This window comes from Herpailurus yagouaroundi, unplaced genomic scaffold, assembly GCF_014898765.1.
Source record: "Herpailurus yagouaroundi ecotype Mexico unplaced genomic scaffold, PumYag 213, whole genome shotgun sequence".
NCBI classification, from domain to species: domain Eukaryota; kingdom Metazoa; phylum Chordata; class Mammalia; order Carnivora; family Felidae; genus Herpailurus; species Herpailurus yagouaroundi.
In genome coordinates, this window is record NW_024412444.1 from 10,803,884 (window position 1) to 10,826,904 (window position 23,021).

The 23,021-nt window shown below is 37.3% G+C and overlaps 1 protein-coding gene across 32 annotated transcripts in view; it reads right to left on the reverse strand.

Moving 5' to 3' along the window:
• The window catches only part of SLMAP (sarcolemma associated protein), a 157,597-nt gene that overhangs the window by 57,508 nt on the left and 77,068 nt on the right, over positions 1–23,021 (reverse strand). For all 32 annotated transcript variants that reach the window (XM_040454696.1, XM_040454697.1, XM_040454687.1 and 29 more), the window contains exons 3-7: positions 12,744–12,816; positions 6,968–7,004; positions 4,949–5,011; positions 950–1,045; positions 629–700 (exon numbers count right to left, since the gene is read on the reverse strand). In XM_040454696.1, coding sequence (XP_040310630.1) covers positions 629–700; positions 950–1,045; positions 4,949–5,011; positions 6,968–7,004; positions 12,744–12,816 — 341 coding nt within the window. The remainder of the gene's footprint in view (positions 1–628; positions 701–949; positions 1,046–4,948; positions 5,012–6,967; positions 7,005–12,743; positions 12,817–23,021) is intronic.

The window sequence follows — 23,021 nt, forward strand, 5'->3', positions numbered from 1 at the left end:
AAAAAAAAAAAAAAAAAAAAAAAAAAAAAAAGACTTCAGGTAACAAAAAAGTTTGAGAGGGGCATAACAGAAGTATTTATAGAAGTCACCCAGCTATAAATGAAGGAATGACAGCACTAAACCTAACCATTTTTGCAACCCTTAATAATGGATTAGGCAAGGGACATCAAAGATTGCTAATATTTCAGAAAGGACAACTTAGACATTATGGTGCCTTTTGGTGAAGGTACACAATACTATTCATGAAGTACTGTTGGCAAAAAAGAGATCAGATCAAATCTCTAGATCAAACTACCAATTTATGGTGTGGGAGGGGAGCTAGAAGAATCATTAAATAACAGTCTAGGTTGAGGGAAATTATAGAGGACAAATGACTCAGTTTCTCCAGCAAATATCAACTGCGATAGAAAAAAGAGAGTTATACATGGATATTTAATATACAATTCTGTCCTTACATGTATGTTTGGAATTTCTTATGACAAAAGACTTAAAAGAATGGAGAAAATGTATAAATGTTTTAGAATGTACTCAAAATGACAAAGAAATGAAGCTACACAAAAAACTATGCATTTTAATGCATAATTTATGCTTTTTTCTTTATGAATCCTTACTTGAGATTAATACCTACTTTAGAGCATGCCTGTAATTGGTTTCCCATAACTTCTAACCGTGATAAGAGTCTATCTTCATCTATTAAAGCCTGTTGAAAAAAAATTAAATATAAATAAAATCCCAGGGTAATTAAAAAATAACACATATCAAAATGGTTGCTATCGCCAAAAAAAAAAGATGTAAAATCATAAAACTGACCAACATCCACTGTAAAATGCTAAATTTTCAATATTTGGTCATTAGGAAATAACTGCCTTTCCCTGCTAAAAAAATTCAGTTTTAGTTTAATCAACATTTAAGGAATATTAAACTATGAATATAAAGGCATCTGTAATACCTGCCAACTGGTATCTGAAGCCTCTTGGGTGATGGCTAGTAGCCGCTGAAGTGTGGCTAACTTCTGTTCCAACATCTGTTCCCGATGTAAGGCCTCCTAATAATACAAATCACAAAAGAGATTCTAAAGAACTCAGCATGATCCCTTGAAGAGTAATCAATTTTTGGCACATTCTCATCTTATATCCCACTTTGTATCTTACTTTCAAACCTGATAAATCTTGTAAAATATATATAAACCACATCAGTTTAGCCTCATTTTCTGGTCTGTTAGGGGTACTCTAGCTGCACCTTCCACTGTTAACAGAAAACAAGCCCCCTGTTTTTGTTTTCTTTTTACTCATAATTCGCAAGAGTGACTTTAAAAAGGAAGCATGGCTGGTTCAGTCAGTAGAGCATGACATTTGACCCCGGGGTTGTGGGTTCAAGCCCCAGGTTGGGCATAGAGCTTACTTCCTTCCTTCCACACATACATACATAGGAAGAGTGAGTTTAAAAAAAAAAAAAAAAAAGGAAATCCAGAGTAGAAGAATCCAACAAATGTTCAACCCTGCATTTTATATATATACATATTTTAAAAAATATATACATATCTTTCAGCACTAACTCATTCCAAACTAAGTCAAACAATGTAGTCAGTAGCAAAGATACTTCTTAATGGCTTAGGTGCATGGATATGACATCTAAATTAGAAATGTCTTTTAGTTTTTCCTTTTAAGAATGTTATATATATAAACATATATACTTAAGAAGAGAGAAAGACTGTTTCACTATCATAATCTATTGCATTGTCAGGTGTTGTGATTCTCTGAGACTGTATACCACTTAGCAGCAATCAAATATGCTGAAAATAAGAGTCCACTAATGTAATTAAGGAATCAAGGAGTTATATAACTATTTGGCAGCTCCAAAGGAATATTTTTCCAGAGAAGGACATTGGCAAGCAAACCTTATCTCTAGGTCACTTATTAACATTTGATAGCTGTTAAGAGGGTCTCCTTCACTAGAAGTCAAGGTGAAAATGCTCACACAGCATTCAGCGGTGGTTATGGCACATCTTTAAATGTCACTTTCTTCTATTCCTGTCATTAGCCAAAGAAGAATACTTACTACCCTAATACCTCTGGAGCCACCTCAGCAAAGAAGGGTATGCTTCAAACACATTTCTTGAGGTTTAAAGCATGCATTTATTGTTGTCCACATCCTTGATAAATAATGATTAGAGAAAATCTGACCTAATTAAGAATTAGCGGTACTGTTTTTTAATGTAATTGTAAAAGTATAGATTAAGGAATCTAACAAAGGCCATAAAACACAACTTACACTTAAAAGAGATGAGCTGCCAAGTTTATTTTAAGCTCTTAAAACATTCCTAATATCCAGGAAAATACATTAATGCTGCAAAAAGTTTTACTTAAACACAAAACCACCAAATAATCACTACTCCCACTAGGTGGCGTAATTTCACCTTTTTTTAACTCAATCCCATTTAGAGTTTCATAATTCCATGAACCACATCCTAATAGAAATCTAATAATACTTCCAGTTCTTTACTTTTAGTTCTAAGGCATAAAACATATCTACTCCAGTTTTTATTCAAAAGTTTTACAGTTTACGTAAGAATTCCAGCAATTCACAAAGATGTATATAGAAAAGATAGCACAATATAATATTCTCTCAAAAATCAGAGAAGAACAATTAAAGACATGCCCACCTATGAATATGCAAAGAACTGACAAAGGTGGAAAAAGTACTGAGCGAGTCAGGACATTAGATCGACAGTCCATGATGACTGGTGAGTATATAGTGTGTATAGCCTCGGGAAATCATTTTTATCTAGATGAGCCCCATACTTCTCATGTGAAAAATGGAGGTTAGACCAGATTAATCTCAAAGTTTTCTTCTACTTCTAAAAATAAGAGAGATCTGGGTCAATTAATGTACCTTCCGATTGAGTGGTACACAAATGCTAACATGTATGGCATACATTTTATGTGCCAGGCACTGTTCTAAGTGCTTTACATATATTGGTTCATTTACTCTTCACAATTCTGTGAGGTAAGTGCTATTATTATACCCATATCACAGATTAAGAAAATGAGGCACGCAAAAGGGTTACACAACTTTCCCAAAAGGTCAGAGGTTAAAGCCACAGATCGAGTCCAGGGAATTCTGGCTATGGTTTGTGCTGTTAGAAATTCTACTTAAATTACAAATGTGTAACAGTGCTTTTCTATGCACCATTACATAACACCCAGTGGAAGTAAGATGTGATTAGTACTTTGACAATTTTCACAGATTTGTACATTCGTAACTGAGGGAGAACCACTTTTAGTGATTGATTCCTATAAAAGAATGTAGGAGCCAGGATCACTGGTTTGGTCCTATCATTTTTAAAAAGCAGTTGAAGACTTATGAATGTAAAATGAGTCACCCAAAGTTACAGAACTCAGTGGCAGAGCCAAGATAAAAAGTTCAATCTCTAAATTCCTGATCTAGGATTTTTCTTCAATATGCTTCCTCACCAGAATAATAATAGGAACATAATCTAGCCCAAATCTCCCCAAATCAAGAGGGGAAACACACACACACACACACACACACACACACACACACACACACGTTTCCTTTTTAAAGATTTGAAAGGCTTTTTAAATATGGTATTAACTTCTTCAGGAGCCCACTCGATGTATCTGCCTCAGCAAGATATCTTCTAACAGACTCAGCAGCACAGCCCAGTGGTTAAGGGTACAGATTCTGAGGTCTGTCTGGGTTCAAATCCCAGCTCTACTACACAGTGTGTAATATTGTGTAAATTATTTAACCTTCCAGACCATCAGTTACTCTCTCTATAAAAATGGGAATAAAATATGTACCTTACAGGATTGTCCTGAAGATTAAATGAGTAGAGGCAAAGAGCTAGAGTCTGGCATATAGTAAGTGCTATGTAATTATTTGCTATTATACTAAGCAAGCAAAATCTCTCCAGGTTTAATTTTCTTTAGAAATCATCTATGGATGGGGCGCCTGAGTGGCTCAGTTGGTTGAGCGTCAGACTTCGGCTCAGGTCATGATCTTGCGGTTTGTGAGTTCGAGCCCCGCGTCAGGCTCTGTGCTGACAGCTCAGAGCCTGGAGCCTGCTTCGGATTCCGTGTCTCCCTCTCTCTCTGCACCTACCCCACTTGTGCTCTGTCTCTCTCTATCAAAAAAAATAAATAAATAAAATGTAAAAAAAAAAAAAAATTAAAAAAAAAAAATCATCTGTGGATGGGGCGCCTGGGTGGCTCAGTCAGTTAAGTGTCCGACTTCGGCTCAGCTCATGATCTCACGGTTTGTGGGTTCGAGCCCCGTGTCGGGCTCTGTGCTGACAGCCTGCTTTAGATTCTGTGTTTTCCTCTCTCTCTGTCCCTCCCATGCTCACACTCTGTCAACCTCTCTCTCAAAAAATAAACATTTGGGGCGCCTGGGTGGCGCAGTCGGTTAAGCGTCCGACTTCAGCCAGGTCACGATCTCGCGGTCTGTGAGTTCCAGCCCCGCGTCAGGCTCTTGGCTGATGGCTCAGAGCCTGGAGCCTGTTTCCGATTCTGTGTCTCCCTCTCTCTCTGCCCCTCCCCCGTTCATGCTCTGTCTCTCTCTGTCCCAAAAATAAATAAACGTTGAAAAAATAAATAAATAAATAAATAAATAAAAATAAACATTAAAAAAAATTTTTTTTTAAATCATCTATGGATAAAGAACTATGTTGACACTTCCTCATATTTAAATAACAAAAACTTCTCTTGTACAGAACCCTATCTTTTCTAGACTTAATAATCCTGATTCTTTTATCCTTTCAAGACCTAATTTTAATCCTTGTTTTTTTTTTACTTTGAAAAGATATTTCTTTTGTACTTGTAGCCAGCCAATATTTCTTTAGCCTGTATTTGTGAACTAGCAAAATCAAACCTAAGTTGTTTAATTCTACTTTTAAAAACTAAGAATTTTCAAGATTTACTTTTACCTGTAGATACTGAGAAAGCTGGAATAGTTCCTGAGAGTACATACTTGGAGTGTTAGCAGCAACCTAAAAACAAAATGACACAAGTATCAATAGTCACACAAACATTCATAAAAGACATTAAAGCAAACCAAGTCTTTGAAATGTCTATTTACTGAAATATGCAAAATAAAAATTATTTTTAAGCTTAACCAGTTCCTTTCATTTTCAAAATATTTCTGTTCCGTGTGTAGAATTTGTAAATGGTGTTATATTTCACTGGCCAGTCTGAGATTTATAAGCAGGGTGGTAGAACAAGTACTACTCATGGAAACATTCCTTGATAAACCAAATCACAAGCACAAGGCAAAGGCAAGACAGCCCTTTCTTAATCCAGAAATACTACCTCCTAAATCAACAGATCTATATTTTTCCCCTTTAAGATTCATTGTTAAACAGTTCTTCAATATGTCAACAGTCATAATTCATTCTGAGGCAGCCATCTTCAAAATGTTATTTGTATGTGAGGGTGTGGGAGAGACAGGACAGGAAATATAATGCTTTGTCCAATGGCCAGAGGCAATGAAAATAGGTTTGTCTCTTAAAAAAAAAAGAAAAGAGAGAAAAGAGGGGCGCCTGGGTGGCTCAGCTGGTTAAGCATCTTAAGCATCCAATTTCAGCTCAGGTCATGATCTTATGGTTTGTGGGTTCAAGCCCTGCATCGGACTCAGTGCCGACAGCTCAGAGCCTGGAGCCTGCTTCGGATTCTGTGTCTCCCTCTCTCTCTGTTCCTCCCCAACTCATGCTCTGTCTCTCTGTCTCAACAAATGAAAGAAACGAATAAACATTAAAAAAAAATTAGAAAGAAGGAAAGAAAGAGAAAAAGAAAAAGAAAGAAAGAAAATAGCTTTGTCTTTTTTTCTTCTTTAAACTATAGGTAGGTTTAAGAAGAAAAAGATAGTAAATAATAGTATTTAAACTATAAATTGTAGAAAAAATACTTAGAATTCAAGTGTATTAGGAAAAATTACCTTCTATCAGGGTTTCCCCCAAGTGTGGAACATATAACCTTGGCATTATTTCTCTGCACACACACACCACCCCCCCCCCCCCACCAAAGAAGGTACTAATAGGCTGCTGTAACATTTACTCATATCAATACTACTAAGTCTTATGTATTAACTTATTAATGATGTTAATAGCATCATTCCCGATTAAGCTCAGAAAGCATATTTTTTTTAAATATGCTAACTAGAATTCAGAGACGTGACATTATTTTTAAAAGTTAGTCTTATATTGGCAAGGTCATTATTTATTTCTGAAATAATTCTTGGTATTGCTGAACTTGATGATTAGCCACTTTTACTTCTAAAAAAGGAATTTAACAGACAACTTCAGTTTCAGGCAGGCTTTCAGTCTTTATCCACATGGAAGAAAAAAATGTAAAATATTTTCCCAATAGTTAATTAGTACACTAAGAAAAAACATCTACATTAATGTCAAAAGACATCTTTTTTTTTGTTATGAAGCAATGATATCTATAGTTTATTACACCATTATTTCTGAGGGAAATACTAACAAGTAATTATCACAAAGTTTCTGACCAAATCAGATTAAATAAAACTGCTTTTCAAGGACAATAAAAGAACAATTCCTGTAAACCCATATTTCTGTTATTTCCATGGGTAGGTACATGTTGGGTGAATATTTGGGTAGAAAGCTTTAATAAATATTTCTAGACAGAATTGTATTCCAGAATAAACAGCAGTAACTAACACTTCGTACCTCTGGCTAGGCACAAAACAAGTACTCCTAGTCTATACAACCAGCCATTTACTTGAGATAACAAAAGCTTTTTCCTAAGAAACATCCACCCTAAATTCTCCAGATAGAGGACTGCAATAACCAAATATCTATATACACTGCATGTATTTTGTTACAGAAGAAAAATAAGTTTCTAGGTAAAGCATATTAAAAACAAACAAAAACATTTTGCAAAGCAATATAGCTGAATTAGTTTGTAAAAAATCATTACTAACTTACTTTGTCAACAGGACTTGGTAATGGAGCATGGATGACACTGAAAAGAAAAATTTAGAATTTTTATCTAATTTCCTGACAACAGAGGAAACAGAGTAGGACAGTACCAGAATATCTTAAACCCCAAAGTTGCTACACTTGCTTTCATATAATTAAAAGAATGTGAATTATTTTTAATCCTTCATAAATACATAGCATTCTTAGAAAACAAGGTAATAAATACACAAATCTACTTTTTACACATAATATATTTTTAAACACAAATTCAAAATTCAAAACGTATTAAATGCCTGTTGAGGATCCACTATTTAACGAGGGCTCTGGCGAATTTCTGGGCTCTACAACTTCTACATATCCATTTTTAATTTTGGAATCTGTAAGTTACATTCTTTTAAAATTAAATCTTCCTATACACAAAGTCTTAAAAACCAAAGTTCTATTTGAAAGAAAGCTATAATTTGGAAACTTGGTCTAGGAGAAAAATTTTAGCTAACCAAACAGTATTACTGTTCTTCTCCACCCAGCCCCTTCACACATTAACAAATGAAAGCTTAAATGTAAGTAGGAAACTAAACTCAGTATACCTCTTTAAAGCAGCAAACAGACAGTACAATTGGTACTAATTGCCTCTTCAGCCTTACAAAGTACTGACAGATAGGCAGTATAGTGTATCAGTTAAGTATGCAGGCTCAGAAGCCTGGGTCCGAATTCTGGCTCTACTTACGAGCTGTATAATCTTGGGCAAGTTACCTAAGCACTATAGGTCTCATCTTCCTCCTCTATAAAATGGGGATAATCATACAAACAAGCCCAGGGGTTACTGTATTAAATGTGTTAATATAAATAAAGAGCTTTAAACAGTACCTTTAACATAGTAGCACTTGATCCTATTACCAGTTCCATGAGAACACAGCAGCTAAGGAAGCCAGGGGCCCTATCTTACAATGCCTGTAAGCTACTGTATGGGGGTTGGGGTGAGTAGAGAAAACACGAAGCAAGGCTGCTACCCACGTCCCCTCCCAGTGGCTAATCACTCCATATCCTAGATGCTACTCTGATAATGGTCACCTTGAAGGTTGACTAGAGGAAAGCTCCTAGATTCAACTGGTTAATTATGTGTAAACTAATGAGAAACTGATCTATGACTTAAAAATAGAAATGACGGGGCGCCTGGGTGGCGCAGTCGGTTAAGCGTCCGACTTCAGCCAGGTCACGATCTCGCGGTCTGTGAGTTCGAGCCCCGCGTCAGGCTCTGGGCTGATGGCTCAGAGCCTGGAGCCTGTTTCCAATTCTGTGTCTCCCTCTCTCTCTGCCCCTCCCCCGTTCATGCTCTGTCTCTCTCTGTCTCAAAAATAAATAAAAACGTTAAAAAAATTTAAAAAAAAAATAGAAATGACAATTCTAATCCCACTGTAATAACCACAAACATCCTAAGTACTGCTTCAATTCAATTAGTCACAAATACACTAAAATGCTGAATTAAATGGAATATTAAGAACCAGCACACCCTTCCCTTCTGAACACACATGATCCTGTGCAGACTCCCATTGAGATCATATAACCCTTTATATCTTCAATTTCACATGTGTGTTTTTAGGCATTGTGACCAATTTACCTCTGGATGCCCAGAACCTACCACAACGCCCTGGAAAAGCTGGTGCCCAATGAAGGTTTAAAAAATTATGCCAACTTTAGTTTTTCTCTCTACCCCATAAACATGGGATAGAGACCTTAAACATAACTTTTGTTTTCTTCACTATACAAGTAATACATATTGACTATGTGTGTGCAGTAAAGCAAGAGAAAATAAGTAAAAACTACCTAATGCCAGCACCCAGAGGTAACCATTTGGGGTATATACCTTTTTCTCTATAGATACGCACATATAGGCAAATGAACTTAAGAAAGTCTAAATAGAAGCAAATAGTACTCATGGTTTTTTAATTCCATTTTTCTTCGTGACCAAAGTACAAAATATTCTGTTGTTATGAAAATTTGGTTAACCAAAGGCTGAAAATCCAGCTAAACATTCCATAAGTAATAAGTATTTGTGTGTGTATAGCATGTATTTTACAGAACCTATCTTGGATATAGATGTATTCTGTTTGGATTTTAAGAGAAGTTCATATGCAATAAGGGAATGCAGAAAAAGAAAACCATTATTTAGTGTTAGGACTGCGGAATTACAGGCAATTTCTCTGTTATCACTTAAAAATTATTTGTACAGGGGTGCCTGGCTGGCTCAGTCAGTGCAGCATACAACTCTTGATCTTGGGGTCATGAGTTTGAGCCCCATGTTCAGTGTAAAGATTACTTTAAAAAATAGTATTTGTGTGATATAATAAAAATCAAGGAAGAAAAAAGAATCTTTTTTTTTTCTGTTGAGAAAGAGAGTGCAAGCAAGGGAAAAGGCCAGAGGGAAAGAGAGAATCTTAAGCAGACTCCATGCTCAGTGTGGAGCGTGACACAAGGCTCGATTCCACAACCCTGGGATCATGCCCTGAGCAGAAATCAAGAGTCGGATGCTCAACCAAGGCACCCAGACACTACAATAACCAGCTTTTTGAGAACTATCTAGTGAAGATCTTAAAAGCATTAAATGCTATGTATACAATGTATCTGAAACTCTAAAATTCTGGTGTACTCAAAAATATCTTGATTGCTATAAAAGATTACAGTCATAGAAACAGTCAATGATTATCATGTGCTTAATATATGCCAGGTACTACACAAAACTTTAAGTGCACAAACTTGTTTAATCCTCCTCATAAAATTCCTGCTCCACAAGTACTACTGTTATCTTCATTTTTCAAGTGAGAAAAGGGAGGCCTGCTCAAGTCACAGAATAGGTGGAGTCTGGCTTTGAAACAGACCATCTGACTCTAAAGACTATTCTGATCTTCCTCCAGCTCTGGAGAAGTGCCTGTCCCAAATTCGTCTTCTCCAGAAAGTCAGCCAGGTTGTGTACAAAGAGATTGGCAGCAAAATTCTAAATGCTAATATTTAACCACATAAGAAAAACCAAACAATAAGGAAACAAGGACAAAGATGAAAAGCATTGGGGAAACAAGGGCAGGGACACAATTCACAACATAGACTGAGAAATTCACATGCCCTACTAGATGGAGCCTGAGATTACAGATAACCCTTTATATAACTGCTCAAAGTTTTTAACTCCATGAAAGAAAAATCTCATTATCACACAGAAACATCAAGGTTTTTAAGAAGTCACACATCATTAGATGACTAATAGTTATTCTTATTTTTAAAAACTTAACCCTTGACTCATAAAAGCTGAGTCACATTAAAGCTTCCAAAGTAAACTGTATTTTTAATAATTAAACTATAATAAAGAATAGGAAACAGATTGTTATGAATTTTAAATGTTTAGGGGTGCCTGGGTGGCTTAGTCGGTTAAGCGTCTGACTTCGGCTCAGGTCACGATCTCACAGTGCATGAGTTCGAGCCCTGCATCAGGCTCTGTGCTGACAGCTCAGAGCCTGGAGCCTGCTTCAGATTCTGTGTCTCCCTCTCTCCTGCCCCTCCCCCACTCCTGCTTGTGCACACGTGTGCACTCTCACACGCGTGCTCTCTCTCTCTCTCTCTCTCAAAAATAAATAAATATTAGGGGCGCCTGGGTGGCTCAGTTGGTTGAGCGTCTGACTTTGGCTCAGGTCATGATCTCGCAGTGAGTTCAAGCCCCGCGTTGGGCTCTGTGCTGACAGTTCAGAGCCTAGAGCCTGTTTCAGATTCTGTATCTCCCTCTCTCTCTGCCCTCCCCAGCTCATGCTCTGTCTCTCTCTCTCTCTGTCAAAAATAAATAAACATTAAAAAAATTTTTTTAATAAATAAATAAATAAATAAATATTTAAAAGATTTATTTAAATAAATAAAATAAAATGTTTAAAAAATTTTGCTTTGCTTCAGATATCCTTAAAGCTAACAAAAATTGGTATCTTCTTTTTTTTAATTTAATTTTATTTTTTTATATCTGGGATAATTTTGCCAGAGGTTATATAGAGAGAATTCAAATTAAAAAAATTTTTTTTCAATGTTTATTTATTATTGAGAGACAGAGAGAGACAGAGCATGAGCATGGGAGGGGCAGACAGAGGGGAAGACACAGACTCTGAAGTAGGCTCCAGGCTCTGAGCTGTCAGCACAGAGCCTGATGCGGAGCTTGAACTCACAACCTGCAAGATCATGACCTGAGCCGACGTCAGATGCTTAACCAACTGAGCCACCTAGGCGCCCCCAAAATTGGTAGCTTCTAACTGAAGCAAAATATATAGTAATTCTAATGAAAGCACAGACTGTCATGGTAATAGGAGAGCCTCTCTGCTTTCTTTTTCATTCTTTCCTCTCACTACTCTACTTTGCCTTCAACTTACTGCTTATCTTAACCTCCCATCCTCAGATCTTTGCCTTTGCTTTTGAAGGATAAAAAGTATTATGCTGGGTATAGAAAAATGCTTCTGGCATATTCAAGGTCTTCCCCCCCAATAAAAAAATGGTTTAATTAATGATTACTATATAATGATAATCTGTGAAAAGCTCCAAGATTAAAATGTACTTATGTTTAGATCTTAACATTTACATTTTATGAGTAACTCTTCTCTTTCATATTTGTCTTCCTCTAAGTAATCTTTCACTGCTTCAGGAAAAAAAAAATGCAGCATTGGAAAATCCCTCCAAAATTCCCATCAAAATAGGCTACTAACTATATCAACACCCCTCAAGGTCCTAAAAGATGATGACACTGGCATTAACTTCAGAGGGAATTATACTTTAAGAATCCTCTATTAAATGCAGATCAAAATACAGTTATCACTCAGGGCACCCAGATGGCTCAGTAGGTTAAGCGCCAGACTTGATTTCAGCTCAGGTCATGATCTCAGGGTTCGTGAATGGAGCCCCACTTCAGGCTCTGTGCTGACAGAGCAGAGCCTGCTTGGGATTGTGTCTCTCCTCTCTTGCTGACCCTCTCCCATTCTCACCCACACGAGTGTGAGCACTCTCTCTCTCAAAATAAATAAATAAACGTTAAAAATAATATTTCTAGGGGTGCCTGGATGGCTCAGTTGGTTAAGCATCCAACTCTTGGTTTCAGCTCAGGTCATGATCTCACAGTTTGTGGGTTCAAGCCCTGCATCAGGGCTTGGGATTCTCTCTCCCTCTGTCTTTGCCCCTCCCCTATCTGTACTCTCTCTCTCTCAAAATAAACTAAATTAAAAAAAAATTTTTTTTTTCATACAGTTATCATTCACCAGTGACTTACATACCCTAAATATTTTAAAAACAACTAATTGGGGTGCCTGGGTGGCTTGGTCGGTTAAGCGTCCGACTTCGGCTCAGGTCATGATCTCACAGTCCGTGGGTTCGAGCCCCGCGTCAGACTCTGTGCTGACAGCTCAGAGCCTGGAGGCTGTTTCAGATTCTGTGTCTCCCTCTCTCTCTGCCCCTCCCCTGTTCATGCCCTGTCTCTCTCTGTCTCAAAAATAAATAAACATTAAAAAAAAAATTTAAAAACAACTAATTATCCATCAAAATATAAACTGTAAAGTTAACTTTGGAAACAAAATAACCTGCCTCCTTATACATTATTATTTACTAGAATTGTAGCTAACACGAAAAGGAATTAAAATGAAGTATATTATATTGTAAACGCACTGCATTAATTTTCTACCATTATTAGAATAATCCTCAAGTGTTAACAGTATACCATCATCTAGAATATTATTAACCAAGGTAGTTGAAACAAAAACTAAATTATACTCACTCTGAGCGGAGCCGGGCTTCCATACCATCTGGTAGAAAAAGTTTTATTGTAGAAACAATACACCCATGGGTAACTGGTTAAAAAAACAAATAAGATGGATAAAGTAATTTTTTAAAAATACAAACCTTCATATCTCTCATATTCAAACATATATTTTATTCTTAAATGTAATAACTTCCAGGAAAGAAAAAAATCTGGTGGTTTAATGACAATATTTATTCCCCTGGAGAAAGTCCCCTTTATTCATTCTGAATCACAGTTGCAAGGCAGAATTACAGAGAGAATTGTTAAGTCCTAGCCTCCAATGCTGTGACAGTCCATAAAAGGTCAGCTGAATACACGGAAATACAATTGAGGTCAGGAAATACACTTTCTCTGCCATCTGTTGGCATCAAAACCTAACTCCAACTATTCCCCAATTTAGAAGTTAGCCCTAGTTTCTAGTTCTCCTGTCCTCAACCTGTAACTTCTACCCACGCCTCACAAAACTCTAACATCCTGCATAATACAGCTTGAAATATGCCACTCAATTCCCCATTTGATGAGTGAGAAAACCAAGACCTCAGACAAGTGAGACTGCTTCTTGAACTCTGTTATTAAGTATCAGCGATTTTGGTAGAGCTCAAGTCTGAGGTTTCCAGTTCAGTATCTAAAATTGTGGTTCTGTATTCTTGGTGCTTTTTCTTCCTTCACCCCCAAACATTTTTATATAACATTACAGCACTCACTTTGTAGACAATTTCTTACTGTTGCTTCTTACTTCCTCCTCTTCCTTCTGAAGATTTCAAGAGACAAAACCCCCCAAAAGCAGCATTTATATAGAGCTTCTCTTTTTATATGGGCTTTGTAGAAAAAAAACTTTTTTGCTGGTTTAAGGTTGATGGCTTTTTATGTCTCTGTCCTTCAAAGATTACATCTTCCAGGGTTAGGGTTCAAAGAGTTAATTTATTTAGTGTACCAAAATCTAATTTAAAAGCTAATGCATAATATACTGTATATGCATAATTTACTGTATCATGATTAGGGCGGTGGCAATTATAGGACTGTATACAATTGTCGAAACTCAGTGAGTTGTGCTTGTAAAACTGGTATTGCAAGTAAATTATATTTCAATGAAACTTATTAAGAATAGAGCTAATGCATTTAGGTACAGGTAAATCATTAAGTGCTCAAACCCATGAATCACCAAGATGATCTTATAAACATGGATATTATTCTGACATCTGGAAATACACAGTAAACTTAAGAAATTTAGCATAGTTTACTCAATTTTCATTAACTTATTATTGAAAAGTGCTAACACAAATCAGGAACCATCTATGGGACAGGCTTCTAAACTGCCTAACACAGCAATCACAGCCCTGAAACATTGGGCTCCTTCCTTCCTTTCAGGCCTCATCCTCCATCCTGCTACCAAAACACCCTGTGCAAGACTAAGCTACCTGCATCTCCAAATCCCTTACTTTTCACAACTCCATGCACTTTACAAGCTGTTCTGTCAGTGATGTCCTTTATCCCTTTGCCTCCATAACCAAATGCCACTTATCCATTCAGCTCAGACATTCTACTTCCTTCACCAAACTCAGTATCTGAGTTAGAGGTCCCCAAAGTCTCCTATATCTACTTCTTATAATACTGAGCACATTGCATTATGAATATTTATCACTTATACAACTATTGTCTCACCAGTTAGAGTCAACTCTGTGACAGGAACAAGGATTGGTTGCTTTTCACTTTTTAAATCCTGTACTAGGGAGAGTTATCTGGTACAAACTAGGCATTTAATAAATGATTACTGAATATGCCAAAGCACATGTCTGGTTAATATTTTACAGCTTTAATTACCAGGGGTGAAGACATCTCTTACTTTGAGGACAGTAGGGTTCACCTACACTTTCAAGAACCACCTAACTCCCTCCTTTTCCTGGCAGAACATAGGAAGGGACAGATTCATCCCAGCTCTATGGCTCTCCCAGAGATTTACCATAAACAGGTTACAATAAATACACGAGCACCATACAAGAAGATCCAAGAGTACTGACACCTGATCAATATATTTATTAAATTGGTAATAAAGTCTAAAAAAATAGGTGTAGTGAGTTAATAGAATAAAACTGCAGTGCCAGAGCTGACAAGCTGTGATATATTACATCAGAATCTCCATTGCTCAGATTTATTTTTTTTATTTTTTTTATTACATTTATTTATTTTTGAGAGACAGAGTGAGACAGAGCACGAGTGGGGGCAGGGTGGAGAGAGAAGGAGACACAGAATCCGAAGCAGGCTCCAGGCTCTGAGCTGTCAGCATGAGCCCGATGTGGGGGTCGAACCCACAAATTGTGAGATCATCACCTGAGCCGAGGTTGGATATTTAACCGACTGAGCCACCCAGGCACCCCCTATTGCTCAGATTTATCACCCCAAAGTCCAGCACCTGGACTGACGTACAAATCTGTGAGACGAATCAAGGGCTAATACTGATTGGATAGCACAGGGTTGGTGTACTACTGAAAGCAGTTAAAGATCATGTCTGACTAAGCTGACCATCTAGTCTAGCCAACCCTGCCTTTGAAAAGGTTCTTGTGATAACTAGATGCACAGAACAGTTTTTTTTAATTTGCAACAGGCAAGTATTTAAAACTACCTGATAAAAATGTTTTGTTCTAACACTTACATTAATCAACTCTACATAGCAGTATTTCCCAAAATGGAGTGTTAGCAGGTGTTAACAAAAAAAGGATTTGGGGGTCAGAAAAGTTTGGGAAATACTTGGTAAAAAGAGACGGAAAGAATTTTTTTTTTTTTAATAAGTCTTTCACAGAGCTTAAAGGACTTTTTGTCCATCATGAGGCTCTAAAAGTAAGATGCATTTTCCAAGCTTATTTGACCATTGAGCATCCCTGGCCCGTTTTCAGAACACTTAACACAGGAACTAATATTAGGGTATTTTATATATGATATGTACAGTATTATAAAAAGATACTTTGGAAAAGTACTGCTGTAAAATATTCTATGAAGTACTTTGTAAACAAATTTCACTCAAAATTCACTCAGAAACATTATTTACCATATTTACAAGATTCAAAGACAAAATTAATTGTAAATCACACAATTTAAAAGTTTCTTGGGCAGACTAAGGAGGCCACAGGATCACTGCCACATTAAATACAAGTACCCATTGCTTTTTAAAAGTTTGTGTTGGGGCACCTGGGTGGCTCAGTCGGTTAAGCATCCGACTTCGGCTCAGGTCATGATCTCGCGGTTCGTGAGTTCGAGCCCCGCGTCGGGCTCTGTGCTGACAGCTCAGAGCCTGAAGCCTGTTTCAGATTCTGTGTCTCCCTCTCTCTCTCTGACCCTCCCCCGTTCATGCTGTCTCTCCCTGTCTCAAAAATAAACGTTAAAAAAAAAATTTTTTTTTTTAAAAGTTTGTGTTACATTACTTTGCATCTATGAAAAACCTACATTAGTACCTGTTTTCCTAACTGAAAGAAATAACTGGAAAGGATTTTGGCTAATTATGAAAATCAAAGTGTAAGCAGCATTCAGCATTTGTTTTGCAGCAAGCTGTTAACAGAGGTAGTAAGAACAGTCCCACAAAGCTCCTTCCCCACAAACTATACTCAGCAGCTCAGTATTGAACTGCCATAACTTTGAACTGTGTCTGTGAGCATCTGTACTTAATCTCAGTTTATTTTGTGCATCTAATAGCAAGATATGTCCTAAGGTAACAGAAAAGCCTAAGACAGGTTACTTTTTGGGTCTGGGAACTCTAAAAACTCTTTCCACATAAATTCATGGTAATTGCTTCTTTACGCCATTTTGAAAAGGTTTCATAGGAATGCGCTTTTTTTCTGACAGCAAGGGAACCTGTATGCATATGCATTATAAGCTACATGTAAATTTCAGAAATGTTAAAACATGAAAAACAGATGTGTCTGAATCAAAGAAATAAGGTATCTATGGAGAAAAATCTGCAATTACTTGTAGTTGTGAGACTTTATTAAAAATCAAAATGAAGACTACCCAAGCTGTCGTTTGTGGGTTTTTATGTCTAGTATCTTACACAGATTATTTTGCTTTTGAGTTAATATATTTACTTTACGGTATGAAGTCAGCCTTTTCTATTGCCTCTTCACACAAACATCACTTAAAAGACCCACGTTCACTGTGATTAGTTTAAAAAGCTGTTTAAGGCCCTGGACTGGGAGACTGAAACTTCTGGGATATGTTGTAGTCTGGTTCTATCTCTATTCCTGCACTGAGTAGGAAGATCAACACTACTCTATATTTGAGTAGTTTGAGAGACTTTTTTTTAAATGTTTACTTATTTATTTTGAGAGAGAGAGTGAGGGGAGTGGAGGAAGGGGAGAGGGAGAGAGGGAGGGAGAGAGGGGGAGAGTGAGAGAGACAGAGAGGGAGAGTGACAGAGAGAGAGAGAGAGAGAGAGAGAGAAAGTGAGAGAATGAGAATCCCAAGCAGGCTCCACACCCAGTGCACAGAGCCTGATGCAGGGCTTGATCCCACAACAGTGAGATCATGACCTGAGTTGATATCAAGAGTCAGATGCTTAACCGAATGAGCCACCCAGACACCCCTGGAAGATCTCTTGAAATGACTGGAAGTAACAGGAAGAAGACCAAAGAAGTACAAGAAACATTTATAAAACCAAGACCTAAATGAGAGGTGTTAACATTTCCAAACTGGGGAATAATTTAATTGTCTTTTGACTGCAATCTAAGATAAAAGAGTTCCCAAACTTCCATTCCTGAATTTTTCCCTTCATAAAGCTTTTGACTTAAAGATTTTTTTTAAGTCAGAAAAGAGGTAGGGAAAGTTCGCTGAAGAGACAAGTAACATTAATTCTAAAGATTTTTTTTTGTGTTGATATTCTATCATTCTGTCTTCACTTGTGAGCTGGAGTACAGTAATAAAAAGCTTTCCCTTCTCAACTAATTGTATATACCAGGAATAATTTCTATAGGAAAGGTCGCATACACGGTTTATGCCTTCTCTTTATTTACTTGTTTTCAGAATGGTTTGTCTAGGCTTCCAAGGGTGATCAAATCTTTTTGCCTTCTTGTATTATTTAAATTCATGGATTTAAGCACATTTGATATATTTCAATCCACCATTGTTATTATTTGATGTGCAAACTGCCCCATCTTTATCAGCTGGAACTCCATGTTAATTCCTGAGTTTTCTGACACAATCCTACCAGTCTTAGATAGCTTCACTGCTTTATAATATAACAGAATCTTCTAGGCTCACCCTGTACATTTCCTGCCTAGATTCAGAGTCAGTTGTTTCTCCCAAAAATCCTGTTTTTAGCTATTTATTTGGTGGGAAAAATCCTTTCTCTGTGCATGTGAATTCATTTGCAGCTTTATTTCTCTAGCATACAATGGAGCAATACTTACTGTTGGTTTACTTTTTGATTTATGCACAAGGAGTAGTGGTTCTTTGGCTTTACCTATTTGCTAAATATTCAGTGAGAATCTGCTGGCTACAAAGCAGTATGCTGGTAAAGCCGGGGAAAACCAACATGATTATGACTAGGTCCTTGTCCTCGAGGAGATTTCAATTTATTTTGTAGAGAGAACAAGAAGTATCTAACCTAACAACCAAGGGGGACATTTTTCACAAATGCTATAAGAGGTATACTATGGGAATTTGGAATGGACAAGGGCCGGGGAAGGATTTATTAAAAAGGCTTAAAAAAAAAAAAAAAGATTTCAAAAACTGGAAACGGAAGGAAAGGCTGAGAGAACGGCCTGAGCAAAGACACAGAAAGAGTAGGATGTAACAGCTGGAGGAGACTTGAGAGAGCAGGGAAAGAATACATTTCAAGGCCCTCTAGGTGCCAGGCCCCAGGCTAATTACACAATACATGTTAACTACTTACAACAAACCATGCAGATAGTCATATTTATGTCTTTCTTATATGACAGATGAGACAGATAAGACAAGGTCAAAGAGGCTAAAGTTAACCTGCTTGAGATCATACCTTCGGCAAGTGGCAGTGCCAGGATTCAAAAGAATCTTTTCTATACACCATCTTACCTCTATTTTAGTTTAACAGCTTAACATATATTCAAGAAAGTAATGGGAAACAAAATAAAAACTCTGAACTGAATCTATATTTTTGAGGGCCTCAAGTGTACAATTAAGCATTTCAGACTTTATTGTACAGTATGGCACAGCCTTCTACAAGGAGAATGCCAAAAGTGTAACAGAAGGATATGTTGGAGGCAATGGATTGGCAGAGTATGGCAGCGAGAAGGGGAGAGCTAGTGTAACACCTGAGGTTGGCAACAGGAGAAACAAGTAGGAGCAGGGAAAGGAGACAAATGACCTGGATGGCACAGCTGCTAGAGGTAAGGAAGAGACAAGATTAAAAAAAAATACCAGGATTCTGAGTGTTTGAGAGAATGATGGAATAATACAAGAAATTGGGAAATCAGTAGAATGCTCTAGTTTGAAGGGGAAATTAAGCTATGTACAGGGTAATTATAAGGGGCTCGAGGACAAGGGAAAGCATATAACACAGCTGCTGCCAGAAACTTAATTGAGCAGGGTTCTTAAACCTAGTTTCCAAAACAACCAAGGCTTTTAAAAAATAGGTATGTTCAGAAGAGACTCATAAATATGGAGAACAAACAGAGGGTTACTGGAGGGGGTGTAGGAGGGGGGATGGGCTAAATGGGTAAGGGGCACTAAGGAATCTACTCCTGAAATCATTGTTGCACTATATGCTAACTAATTTGGATGTAAATTTTAAAAAATAAAAAATAAAATAAAAAAAATAGGTATGTTCAGGGGCACTTGGGTGGCTCAGTCGACTAAGCTGCTGACTCAGTTTCGGCTCAGGTCATGATCATACAGTTCGGGGGATCAAGCCCCACAGTGAGCTCCTTGCTGACAGCATGGAGCCTGCCTGGGATTCTCTCTCCATCTCTCTCTGCCCCTCCCCTATGCATGCACATTTTCTCTCTCAAAATAAATAAATAAACTTAAAAAAATAGGTATGTTCAGTCTCCACACCTTGCAAATCTTCTTCTTAGGACTGAAGAGTGGGATCCAGATATCCATAGTTTTAAAAGTTCTGCAAGTAATTGTGGTGCAGATAATTCCTGGGTCGAGAATCCACTTTTTATTTTATTTTATTTATTTTATGTTTTTATTCTTGAGAGAGAGACAGAGTGCGAATAGGAGAGGGGCAGAGAGAGAGGGAGACACGGGATCCAAAGCAGGCTCCAGGCTCTGAGCTGTTGGTGCACAGCCCAACGTGGGGCTTGAACTCACAGACTGTGAGATCATGACCCAAGCTGAAGTCAGATGCGTAACCAACTGAGCCACCCAGGTACCCTGAGAATCCACTTTTTAAATGAACAAAAGAAGACTGCCATGCCATCAGAAAGATTCTCTTAGTCACCCCAGCAAATCTGGCACAGTCTCTGCTGAATCAGCTTTGTGATTTTCCCTAGCAGCTAGAAAGTGAAGGAAGTAAAGCTTCTGGTGAAAGTTACCAAAAGCTAGGAATGAACAAGGACAGCAAAACTAAGAGTGAAGGGGCAGTCTAGAAGTTAGTAAGAATTGAAATGGCCAATGACAGGCTTGAAAGGACAGACAGGTAAAGGAGCCTGGGGCTGCAGCTACTGAGAAAGAGAGGTAGACTTAATGGCAAGAGATTAAGGTGCCTGGCAAAGGTTTTGTTAATAATAAAAGTACCTGTCCCAGAGATGAGAACTTTGTATACACTTTACCAACATTCACATTGAACATCATACCATAAACCTTGAGGTAGGTAGTAGTATCAAGAGTCCCATTTTATTAGATGAATAAAGTTTAGATAGGTTAAAGAGAGGTAACTGAGTCACAGCAAAATAAAAAGGGTTGTGGGAAACAAGAAGGTTGCCAGTTTCTGATCCTCACATTAAGCTTCTGGGTTAGGAGGAAGGTTGTCAAAATCTTAGTTGAGATAAGGTGGTAGAAAGAACTTTTGTAACATGGTAGAATAAGATTCATAAGACATTTTAAAATTTATTAACCAGTATGTCCCAGGTTGAGCACAGGGATTCCACAGTGAAGACAGACACACTGCCTGCTCTTGTGCAGCTTACAGTTTAGTGAGGGAGGCAAACACACAGAGGGGAGTGTAGTGTGCAAAAGGGACATGAAAAGGCACCTTTTCCAGCCTAGAAAAGTTTCTAGCCAAAGGAAAAAGCATGTGCAAGGGCTTGAAGACCAGAAAAGACAAGGCCTATTGTGGGGAGTAAAAGTAATTGAGGGCAGTTTGAGCACAATGCAAAAGGAAGACACCACTGACCTTGCTCATACTAGGCCCCTTGCTCACAGGGGCTTACCTATGAACAGATATTGGTGAAGTAGACCTCGGTGATGAACTGAGTGCAGTTATATGTCAAGTTTACAGAACTAACTGGTCCCAAGCTTTGCAGCAGAGGGTTATTGAAATGTTACATGACCCAGAAAACTCATGCCCTGTCTGAGCAGTTTGTGAGTTTGGGAACAGAGGAATAGCTAGCACTGGGTTCCTAAGGCCCCGATTCCAGGAAAATATGATAGGTTGGCTTTCTCTCTTCCTCACTTCCTTAAAAAAAAACCTGTTAGAATGTCATCCTATTTGTTTACAATATTTTGTATCTTTAGGGAAGGTTATTTGTACAGTACTGACCAGTGAGTTTTCTTCCTGGAGTCACACTATGTGGAAAGCCAAACATCAAAATCAGCTTGTTTTGGAGAGGTTGGAATAGAAGAGACATTAGTATGAATGGGTATGTTCAATGACATCAGATTCCTATCACCTTTTTAATAAAATTATGATTTTATACACATACATGTATTAAAAAAACAATTTTCATATATCGTCTATTTTCTGAAATTTCCTTTTATACATACATTATTTTATATATATACATAAATGTCACAGGCAGTGGAAGGTTTTTAATTGTAGTTTTATTATCCCCACCCTTTTTCATTTGGCTCCATCCTCTTTACTCTTCCTCTCCACCCACTCCAGGACGACTCATAGTAATGACCACACGCATCCCTCCGTGCTTTTTTCCCTATGTTCAAACAATCAAATACACATATATGTATACATTTATAGGGATTGGTGAGACTTTAAAAAAAAAATTTTTTTAACATTTATTCATTTTTTTGAGAGAGAGAGTGCGTGCGCATGAGCGGGGGAGGGGCAGGGAGAGAGGGAGAGAGAGAGAGAGAGAGAGAGAGAGAGACACAGAATCTGAAGCGGGCTCCAGGCTCCGAGCTGTCAGCACAGAGCCCGAAGCCAGGCTCGAACCCACAAACCGCGAGACTGTGACCTGAGCGAAGTCAGCAGCTTAACCAACTGAGCCACCCAGGTGCCTGAGACTTTTTAAAATAGAAATTATAGCCCGGCTAGCTCAGTTGGTAGAGCATGAGACTCTTAAAATAGAAATTATTAATAGTAATTCTTTTCTCAACAATATATCTTATAGAAATCCCTGCAATTCATATAATCCTAATTTAATCTTTCTAATAGCTATATCACAGGCAATTTTTAAATTATGCTTCCATTGTTTTTCTGTTCTATGCACACTGATGCAAAAAAATCCTTTCATACATCCTTAAAAACTATTTTGTGATTTCATAATTTTATATCCTTATTATAAATGTATTCAAAAGCACTATGTAGTACTGTTTTGCATTAATTCATGCTTTATGTAAAGAGAATTGTACCACACACATCCTTCTGTAATTTGCTTGAGATAATGTTTGAAATTTATCCTTATTGACATGTAAATTTACTTCATACATTTTACACCTGTATAATATTTGCGCTATTTTTATTCTATTTTAATTAGAATTCTTTACTTAATTTTTTCTATTCATTCTATTCATTTAAAATTTTTATTAGTAATAACTCCTAAACTTGATCAAATGCCTTTTCTTTTCTTTCTTCTTTTTTTGTTTTTTGTTTGTTTGTTTATTTTGTTTTGTTTTCAGAGTTTGGCTTTATTTTGCAGTAAAGAAGTCATTTGGAGCCATATGGAGCCAGACATCATTGAAGTGAAGTCTATGTGAAATCAATACTGCATTGCAGCTTAGTCTGTTGACGAAGAAAGAGGAAAGAAGAAAAGAAAAGAAAAGAAAAGAAAAGAAAAGAAAAGAAAAGAAAAGAAAAGAAAAGAAAAGAGAAAAAAGAAAGAAGGAAAGAGAGGGAGGGAGGAGAAAGAAAGAAAGAAAGAAAGAAAGAAAGAAAGAAAGAAAGAAAGA